General features: G+C 31.0%; 1 protein-coding gene across 1 annotated transcript; it reads right to left on the minus strand.

The window, feature by feature from the left end:
* Positions 1 to 6,046: 6,046 nt before the first annotated feature.
* On the minus strand, positions 6,047 to 10,214 carry LOC106753812 (triacylglycerol lipase 1). The gene is made up of 9 exons (XM_014635668.2): positions 9,951 to 10,214; positions 9,744 to 9,860; positions 7,771 to 7,911; positions 7,585 to 7,695; positions 7,275 to 7,418; positions 7,158 to 7,198; positions 6,984 to 7,063; positions 6,703 to 6,798; positions 6,047 to 6,616 (listed from the first exon to the last, which is right to left on the minus strand). Exons 1-9 carry the CDS (start codon positions 10,128 to 10,130, stop codon positions 6,288 to 6,290), a joined length of 1,239 nt encoding a protein of 412 aa, XP_014491154.1. The 5' UTR covers positions 10,131 to 10,214; the 3' UTR covers positions 6,047 to 6,287.
* Positions 10,215 to 11,468: the final 1,254 nt, after the last annotated feature.

Raw genomic sequence — 11,468 nt, forward strand, 5'->3', positions numbered from 1 at the left:
TAAATATTATAGTATAAACAAAACATGAGTAAGTCACTGAAGAAAAATAGGAATGACACAAGGTGGTCCATCCATCACAATTAGGCTAAACAATCACAAGTCTAAAAAATCTTTTACAAAAGATTTAACGAAATAATTCTCAAAGTAACTCAATTAATAATTTATGATTATGAATCAATTCAACATAAAACATGACTACTATTTCAAAATTATGATAGTTTTTGTTACTAAAGCAAATATTTAAATCCAATGTCAACATGTCTTATTGAAAATAAGAAAAAAAAAAGGGTGAATTTCTTATGAGACATCATGTGTAAAAGTTTGACCAAGTAAGCTTCTAGGAAAGAGAGATGTAGTCACATTGAACGAAATTAAAAACATTGCCTTTCATTGTCCAAGTTTTTCTTAGTTAATACTTCACAATTTTCTCAAGAAAAAAAAATCACAATTAAGTACATGTCACCTTGTATAATTTTATTAATTTTTATTTTTAATAAAAATAAATACTTTCGATATTTTTATAATTTTTTCCATATATGCTAAAAATAGAAAATAAACATGCATGCATCTTTAAATTTTCATCAACAATGTCATCAAATGAATTTAAATTTAATATGTTTTTCAATTTCAACAACCTATAGAAAACATGCAACGAAATATTTAAAGCGTAGACAAAGCCAAGAGGGGGTTGAATTGGTTCGTGTTAAAAGTCACTTGCTTTTAGCATGTTTTCACTTAAAATAATTCTTTAACGAATCATAAAAATAACTTTAAGCAAAATTAAGTAAACAATAAAAAGTAAGGAAGAGAAACTTGCACAAGTTACTTTTATACGAGTTCAAATCAAAAGATCATACATTCAATTTTTAATCACTTTAAAAAGAGAGATTAACTTATCAACTAAAATGAGTAAATAAGTTACAACAATAGAGTAAAGGTAAGTTAAGAAAACAACTTTCTTAAGAACTAAGAAATGAACAACACCTCTTTCTGAATAACAAAAGGATGAACACAACTTGACTTTGCCTTGTAGATGAGCTTCACCACTTAGACACGTTAAGAACAAGTTATTCCTTCTACAAGCACCAAGAACTCAAGCTTTCTTAAACACTGAGAACTTAAGACAATGCTCTTGCTCTTTTTCAGTTTAAGTAACCCATTAAGGACTTTAAAACACAATATTTGTAGGACAAAAGGTGGAGCAAAGGTTAGAAGCGTAAGAGTCAGCTTATAACTACCACTGATAATTGATTATCCCAATTGATAATCGATTATTTGTGAACCTTATCAATTCTTGTTTTTCGAGGATAATTGATTATCCCAAGTGATAATTGATTATTTACGAACCTTAACAATTCTTGTTTTTCAAGGATAATCGATTATTTGCGAATCAAAGTGTTTCCCTATGATTCCTAAGATAATCAATTATTACAAGTGATAATCGATTATTCCAGTAAGCATTATGAAAATAGAGCATTTCACTTATTATGTAAGTTTACAACTTTAATCACTTTAACTATTACAACTTTAAATACAACAAAAACTTTATCAAACATTCATCTAAATGTATAATTGTTTCTTTAATTCTTTGAACACTTCATCACCAAAATCCTTTTAGCTTTGCACCAACTTATTGGTAACAATTTCTCCCTTTTTTATGATGATCAAAATTCTTGTTTAAAGCTTTTGGTTAATACCTACATGTTTACAACTTAGACACAAAAAATGAAATTAGGTAAATGCTAAATGCAGTTTGGTAAAATATTCACGGGTTGGAAATAGGTATGCAACGGGTATCCACGAATTGAAAAAAAAAAAAATCTATGGATTTTTTTTATGTAGGTATCTAGCAGATAACGGGACGAGTAACGGATACAGTTTTTTCCGACGAGTCAAGTTACAGATAAACATTATTCGTGCCCGACCCAACCTATTGTCATCCCTAAACACATCGTACTAAAAAAAATGCAAGCAAAAATAAATAACAAAAATAAAACCACAAGACAACAAAAATAAATTAAAAGCCATATTTGCTTCTGCCAACTCCACACAATGTATAGATCATATAATGACAAGCCCAACTTAATTCAATAATAACTTATCTATTTAATATATATATATATATATATATATATATATGGGGTTTGTTAACACGCGTACGCCTGTTTTTCAGTTGGTACGTTTTAACAATGTGTACCGGATTATAGTAGACAAAAATACCCTCATTTATCATGGATTCTAAGTTTTAGGGTTAAGGATATTTAAATAATTTTCATTCTCAAAAGTAAAAAAAAAAAAAAGAAACCCCCAAACCTTACTCACCTCCCTCATTACTCTCAACCCTTTCTCTTTCATCTCTCTCACTCCAACATTTCCTTTGTCATCTCTCTCACTCCAACGTTTTCTCTGTCCTCCCTACTGTTGTCCTAATTGAAAAAAAAAATCAGAAACTCTTTGTCATCAAAGATATTTTCTCTCTCATCTCAACATTTTCTCTGTCATCACTCCAACATTTTTTCTCTCATCTCAACCCAATTGAAGATGATGGTGGTAATTTGAATCAGAGATATTTTTTAAAAATTGAAAAAGTTTACTCTTTTATAATCATTTTATATTTATTAATGTGTGTAAAATGAATATAAACTTTGTCACTTTACGTTACTCTTTCCAAATCTCAAAGGTAAAAAATGATTTTACTGTTTTTTATCTTGCACAGTGGTTAAAGTTTATTCTAAACGCCTGTAGAAGTAGATTCAGTGATAAAAAAGGGACATAAGGAAATTAAAGAAATAGGTATAGAAGAGCTCCCTAGGAGTACAATTCTTTCAATTCTAGGTTGTAATCTTACGTCATGTATCCCATAGAGGGAAATATCTTGTTTTTTAAAAATATAATGAAATGTGGTGTAGATTTGTAAATAATATATGAAAATTTAATTGATTTATTAAGGTTTTATTTACATGATTTAATTTAAAAATGAAATTTAATAATAAGAAGAAGGAAAAATATATAACACATCCTCCAAATGAATGAGCAGAACAAGAGCAACAAATTACGATGTCACGGGTTGTTGTGTGTGGCTGAGGGAGAGTATGAAGACGAGAGAGAAACAAATTGGATAAGTGAGGAAGGTGGATTAGGGTCAGGCAAGGGTTTCTGATTTTTTTTTTTTCAATTGGGGCAATAGGAATGACAGAGAAAATGTTGGAGTGAGAGAGATGAAAGAGAAAGGGTTGAGAGAAATGAGAGAGGTGAGTAAGGGTTTGAGGTTTTTTTTTTTTTAGTTTTGAGAATGAAAATTATTTAAATATCCTTGACCTTAAAATTTAGATCCATGATAAATGAGGGTATTTTTGTCTAGTATAATCCGGTACACATTGTTAAAACGTACCAACTGAAAAACAGACGTACGCGTGTTATCAAACCCATATATATATATATATATATATATATATATATATATATATATATATATATATATATATAAACGCTATTTTAATTTTTCATTTTAACTCACGCAATTAATTATTTCATACTCCTAAATATACGTAATGAGACCTTTACCCATCACAACTAGCTCTAGCTAACAAACACATAATAATTAATATAATGTACTCTATTTTATTAATTGATAAGATTCAACCACATATTTAAGGACATTTATAATTAGGGTCATGTACACACAAATAAGAACTTTATGCATTTATAATTTTTTCATAAGATCCTCAATTTTCTCAAGAGCTTGAAACATATTATTCTACTTGATTTCATCCCATAGCAACCAACAAGTTTAGAATCTAGAAGGAACGTCAATTGTATATATCTCCTATACAAAGCCTGTGAATCAATAGTATATAGGTTTAATATCAAAACTATATGATATTTATTAATCAATGGGTGGTAAGTGAAGTACCTAAAAAGCACTAGAAACGAGTTGAATAATGTTAAGGGAAAAATCTTTTCGCAACCCTTCTGATATAGCACGTTCATCGAGTATGAGATTTATCAAGTAGTTGTGAAACACTCGACTTGCAAGTGATTATAAATGATAACTTATTTTCACGTGTTATTCTAAATATATATACTGTAGAGTTTGTAAGAACTTCCTTAGTTAAAGAACACTCGTTTAATATAGGAAGATTCTTGTTTTGTAAAACTACAATGTAACTACAATTTTTATAAGAGAAGCATTTAGGTAGAGGTAAATAATAAGCGCACAAATATTTTTATATTGGTTTACTCCAACTGAGCTAGGTTAGGTTTCCTCTATCCACAGAGAGTTCCACTGTAATCTTCAACAAGATTACAACTGAGTATTCTCACCACTCTTGGTATCCCTAGGCACTCCTGGTGTCCATTGATATGTTGCGTAGTTGAGTTTCACCCACCTCTGGTTGTGCAATATTCTTCAATGAATAACCTTTCGTTACCCTAGACTACAGTTGAGTATGCGCACTACTCCTAGTACTAGACAATCCTGGTATCCTCTGATACGCTGCCTAGATCTCCTTAACTCCTCAAAGTTTCAACAACAAGTTCTTTAATTCTTTTAGAATTACAATCAATGATTACTTATAAGTCGTTTAGACTATTACTTTCGTAAAGAGGATATATGTACAATACAATATAGTCTAGAGACTCCGTGGATGTTTCTCTCTTTTCTCTTTTTCTCTCTTCTTTCAATAGTAAGCAAATATAACAATGAAGTTCGAGATTGTTGCTTGACTATTCTTCTTTTTCTGTACTCAAATATTTTCTTTTTCTACCGTTTGTGATTCTATCTATCCAATTCTTTCGGCTTAGCTAGTTTGAGATTCTTTCCGCTATGATCTCTTTTGACCTTTCTTCTATCAACTATGCTTCTGACTCGTCCATATATACTTTTTCTCTAGTGGCAAAGATGTCTTCTGTTAGTTTATTTATAGGCATGATGACTCTTTAACAATGACATCTTTATCAATTGAATGTCAACAATGTGTTCCTTAATGACGATTTGCAAGAAGAGATTTATATGGAGTAGCCTCTCAGATTTGTTGCTCAAGAAAGTTTTATAGGTTGTATATTGTCTTCTATGTCATCTTTGCAAATCACTAACAATTTGGCATACTCGAGTGTAGAAGTAAATATTTTCACTAAGTCTTTACAGGAACCGAGAATTAATTATAATTGTAACAAACTTAGTACATATAATTTGAATGCACTGGCTTTAAGGAAAGTTAGATATATTGGATAACAATCTTATCTTTATCTTTTATCTTTAATTAGTTTATTATTAATCTTTATTTATATTTTTGACTTAATCCGTATTTCTTCTATTACAAATACAATACTCGTAGATATTCAATACAAAACAAATTAATCTCACATATAATTTTAACTATATTAAACAAAACAAAAGGTAACCCAAAATTGATAAAACTCACTTAGAGAGAACCTTGCACAAACAATCTCAATATCAGTCATGTATGAAATATGCATGGAACGATACATCTCACACATATATGAAACATACGGTACATCTCTCTGGTGATAGGATTCTATTTATCTATGAAAGAAAAATTGCAATATGGCTAAAAAAGTACATGACTATTGACATTCTATGTATAACAATTCCAAACTGATTATGTTTATGACACTAGCATAAAATAAATTGACAATATTTTATTCTTCTTTATTTTTAAAGTATAGAGCGAAGGTTTCAGATCTAATATATGTTGTGAATTTCAAGCATTACACAAGTTAGTCTCACATTTTGAAGATTACATACTAAAACATTCCTTACACTTTCAAAGTGTCTAGCAAAGAAATTGGTCATTACATTCATGAAGTTGTGAATCTCATTTGAATCTTATCAATTTTTCCTCATCAATTATTTAAAATTTTTAATTTGTCAAATTGAAATTGTTATCTAAACTTATCAATTCCTTATTCTTAAAGGAGACTACAATCATAGCGTAAGTTGAAAAACTTTGACAACATTATCTATTAATAAATATACTATAAAAGAAAGCTACTAAATTTAATATTACTATGAGTGTAGCATTTTAGAATACTGATCAAAGTAATTTCTTTAATAATAATTTGATGTACTTCGGTTTATACCTTGACCACAATGACCTAAAGTACCACATGCAAAGGCTTGTTCAATTTCACAACATCATTGCCAGTGCTCATTGGCCATTACTTAATCTTGACAGGATAACTTAGATTGGCCTAAGTAATCACTAGTAGATGAAGGAACACGTTTCATGAAACTTGATTCTTTCTAAGAAGTAATTTGCTTGCCATCAAGTGCTAACTTGATGATTGAAAAATGAAACAACAGCATTGTATACCAAGTCCTTGGCATTGAACCCCATTACATAGTCGGCGTGAGCATATTCCTGGATGAACTGAACACTGAGCTTGTCCTCATCATGGAACTTGAGTTTATCAAGTAAATTCTCAACATCACGAGCATCTGAAAGTGCATCTCTTCCACCATAGCTAATGAAGAGAGGGAGGTCATGAGGGATATTGGAAAGGTTGTAGATAGGAGGGAATACTTCTCCATAATGCATAATATTATAGTCTGGTCTCACATAATTAAATTTTGTCAACACCCCACGTCTTACAGCTGCAAAACATAGTAATACAAAGCATTAAAGTAATTGAACTCAATACACCAGAAACGATTTATGTTGCAAGATGGGAAAATCTTACTCTGAGCCAAGTGCACCATGTTCTTTGTTGATGTTGACTGAGGTTCATTCATCAAGAATAGATCAACAGTTGAAGAATTCAGGCAGCAATTTTTACCTAAATAGGACATCACATTTCGATCACAGACAGTCAGAAAACTTTGACAGTATTTACTGATATTTAATGGCGTTAACAATAGTATTAAACCTTGATTTACTTGTAACAAAAGTGTGTTCAATATATAATGCTTAATTAAAAATCAAATTGTTAACAAGTGATGGAGTTTGGGTAAAGACATAGACCAGTTAGTGCAGTCATCAAGTCATAGCAGTCTATCCCAGGGTAAGCGCAGAGAGACTTGAGGAAGGCATCAACAGGTAACCTACACAATGAAGTTGCTAATAAAGCATTAAATTGTATATATTATAGAATTATGCTTATGCTTTAAAACTAATTTGTGAGTTCAATGCCCTTACCCTTTTGGATTAAATTCTGCCAGACCGAAGAGGGTAGTGACCTGTTTGGCAAAACAAAAATCATTTCCAAGATTCAGCAAATGAACATGATTTAATAGTAATAGAGGTGACACATACCTCACCAACGAAGGACTTAGCAGCAATAACACCAAGTGCTGTGTTCATGTGGCTTAAATAGGCTATAGGGCTCAACAAGGCTGCTGATTTCAGCTGGCTAACTAATGTTCCTTCGGAAAAGGATGCTAAAGCTATCAAAGTTCCCTGCCAAACACGGTCTTTCAATTTCAGAACATCTTTAACTGATAACTTGTAATTAAATATTGTTAGACTTTTATATTATCAATATCAATCAGGATTATCATCATATTTGATAATTTACATTCATATTGTAAGAAAATCTCAAGCAATTAAGAAGGTAATGCAGTACCAAGGAGTGGCCAACGTAATTGATCTTCTGCTCTGTTTGGGTGAATACATAATTAAAGAGAGCTGGTAGATCATAGGAGACAAGTTCATCCCAAGACCAATTCCAGAAGGCCTGTCACATTGACATAGAAGAGTTAATTTAACATAATAGAGCAAAAACACAACATAACCTTAAAAAAGGACCAACCGGACTAGAGGGGTCCAATGAGATGTGTCGGCGGCTAAATCTGGTTCCTCTGCTGTTTGCAATCCACACGTCAAAGCCATTATCAGCTAAAATCAAAGGTAGGTCTTGCTCTGGAGAATTCAGAAGCCATGTTACACCATCCTGCATCCATCATCCCATGATTTAAGCTAAGTACTCAAAAATCACATATTTCTGTTACAAGAAAAATCTTAACTTTTTCCATTTTTACCACAGGTTTAAGAAACAAAGCTATCTATTAATCACTATACTAATAACAAATTTTAATCAATAAATAATAAATCTAACTTAATAAAAACCCTAAACCCTAAAAGGTTTAAGAAACAAAGCTATCTATTAATCACTATACTAATAACAAATTTTAATCAATAAATAATAAATCTAACTTAATAAAGAGACACTTTTATTTTTTCTATTTTGCTTTCATAATTTCTTCTGCAATTCTCTATTTTATACCTACAATTTCCCTTTTTTAAACCTCCAGCAGTACCTTTTAATCAATGACTATTATAATATTATGACAGAAATTAAACACAAGTAGTCAATTATAATCTGAAGAACAACATCTTATAAATCTTAAAGAGCAGTTCCATTTAGTGGGGTGTCATGTTCCTATGCTATCTTGGTTGGGAAAAAACCAAAATCGATGTGACATATAGCTTTTTGAATTTTACAAGCATGCTTTGTAGCGCTTGATGAAGAAAATATGAGATTATTAAAAAGTATTTATTTAATACATTTTTTTAGACGAATAAATTATTGACACATATCATGGGTGTCATGTGTTCTGAGATAGATTGAAAAAAGAAGCCTAGTCAGTGCAATTATGATGTAATGTCAGACACTTAGACTGTGTCTCTTCTTTTATGTATATATTTCGTAGTATGAAAAGGATCACTTTAAGGATTGGGTTTCTCGCAATTACAAAAAAGAAGAAAAATATTATAGTTCATACTCATGCTATCATACACTTTGTCGTTATTTTCAAGCCCCGTTGATGGTGGGATAACAAAAAAGTAACACAAAAGCAAAAAGAAATAAAAAAGAATTAATCATGAAAATTTGTTATGGAAGTCATAATGAAACATAAATATCCTAGGAAGCATTACTTTGAGAAGAAAATCAAATTCTTATAACGCGGACTTCACCAGCTGGATCACATTAATAAAGATAAGATATTTTTTTTACAATATTTTAATATTGTAATTCTGGAATTGATCTAAAATTATTTCATCATCAATAATAATAATCATAAACATAATAATATGAACCAATCACATAATAACAAAAAAATAGTATTAAAGTGTTATAAAAAAAATATGATGAAAGTATCATTTTTCCATTAATAATGGTTAACGTTTATTGACCCTCGTTTAATCAAATGAAATGCATGCTTTAAAGAGTAAAGTAAAATTCTTTTTCTTTTATATAGAATTTAACATTTATAAAGATGATTTCTAAATCATTTATTGTGATGATTGTTTTTCAAGAACCTTTGGATTGCTTAATTGTAACGTCACTAATTGTAATAATGCGTTAAGCAACGAGACATATGAGAATCACGTAATTTTTGAGCTTTATCTAAAATAGCATAAAAGAACAAGTCTTAGTGTTGTGAAAAACGCGGAACTTTTGCCACCTTATCATAAACCTATCATTGTTCGTGGTAACGTTTGTCTGAAGAATGGCAAACAGTGTGAAATGAATGGTTGCAAAATGAAACGAACATGATATCATTAATCAGATGCATCTATTATATAACCTTTCAAATTTCAATGCTGAAAGCTACCTCGGCATTATTAGAAACCGTTTATCAAAAAAACTATAACAAATCACGTAAAAAACTTATAACGTTCAAAGGTATAATGTAGGAGATTACATAATTTAACTTTTTATGTTATGAATGTTGTGTGCAATTGAATTTGAAAGCATAAAACAGAGTTATTCACACTGACCACTAGAACTCCGTGTTGTATGATTACTGGTTGTTTGCTAGTTCTGCTACCGCTGCCCTTACCACGACCTTCTGGGATCCTTTGCACACTCAGAATATATCCATCATTTGTTGTAACCTTAAAAACATGTCAACACAAAAATGTTTCATTATTTTGATCATGTGTTGATGTAATTAGTATCTCCGAACACCGTTGCAAAACATTTACCTGGTGTTCTTGACACTGGTATCCATGCACAATGACAGAAGAGGAACATAGACCAGACCCCGGAGGGTTAATGTTTCTGCCAAAGGAGCCACTGCTTGAAGCATGTGGTTCATGTGGGAGGGTTGCGAGCAGCAAGAAAAAGCTGAAAGCAGCAAAACTCATTGAACCTTGAAGAGCCATGTTTGTGAGATGGTCTATCTATTAAAGGCGTGTGTTTATATAGGGTGTGGGAGAAGAAAGAAGAGGAAAGTAATTGTATAAACTGAAGAAAAAGGGAACACCAAAGGATGGGAAAACGGTTTTTCTTTCATTCCTCACTTTATCTGCTTGAAGACAGGTTAAAATAATAATAAATTAACATACATGGTATAATATTTTTGAAGTATGGTAAGATATTATCCGCTTTGGGTCAAATCCTTACGGGTTTGTTTTTGGTACCACTTCAAAAAAACTTCTTACCGTTGCAGGTATCTATGTGTACATAAACCCTTAACCAATCCTTTTTTTACTCGATGTGGGACTTTGTTTGCACTCTACGTAGAATTTGTGAGGGAAAAATTAATACAAAATTAAATTCAATTAAAAGTGTATATAAAATTATACATATATAAGGATAGTTTGACAACATTTTAACATTATTTATATGTTATTACGTAATTGATCTAAAATTATTTCAGAATCAATAATAATAATAATTATAAACATCAACGTAAAGACGAAACGTAATACACATGGAACGAAAATGTTGTCTAAATATATTATAATGCAGACTAGTTTTGAAAAATAATAACTAAAAGCTACTCAAATAATAAGAACAGCTATTTAACTGTGGGGGGTCCAGTAATCTTTGTTAGGGGTAAGAAAAAAGGGTTTCAATCAATTCAAGAAACTGATGCACTGAGTTCTGATACAAATCACTGTTCTGCTAATTAGTGTGTGTTGAAAAGATCACTTTGGCAGTGTGAAATTTGAAGGTAACCCATTCTCTCTGCCTTGGATGCAGAAGCTTGTAGGGATAGAAATATGCGAAAAAAGGATTGTGGGGCCCACCTTGTGTTTGGGATGTTTTTCACGTCATGGGTTGGATGAATAAGATTGAGAAAAAAAGATGAGAAGGATGTGATGGTTTCAGTGGTATGAGGCTTTCTAGATTTAGGTGTGAACAGGAGAAACATTGTTTTTGTGTTTCCATTAAAATTTGATTAATGGCAATAGTTATTGTGGTCAAAAGCTCCAGTTGATGTAGGCAGTCATTAAGGGGTAAAAGGACATTTAATTAAAGCCTGAAGCAATCAATGTATTGATTACTTTTTCACTGATGAAAAGTAAAAAGTAAATCCTTTGTTTTTCATTCCTTAAAACCGAAAGAAACAAAGAGAACTTGACAGACAGCAAGTTCACCATCGATCAATGTGGAGAGATTGACCTCCAAACACTTGGCAGATCAAATTCTCATTAGCTTCTACGCTATCTTTCATTTCAATATGGACTTAGCCACCAAAATACACCTATATAAAC

Source organism: Vigna radiata, unplaced genomic scaffold, assembly GCF_000741045.1.
Source record: "Vigna radiata var. radiata cultivar VC1973A unplaced genomic scaffold, Vradiata_ver6 scaffold_7, whole genome shotgun sequence".
NCBI lineage: Eukaryota > Viridiplantae > Streptophyta > Magnoliopsida > Fabales > Fabaceae > Vigna > Vigna radiata.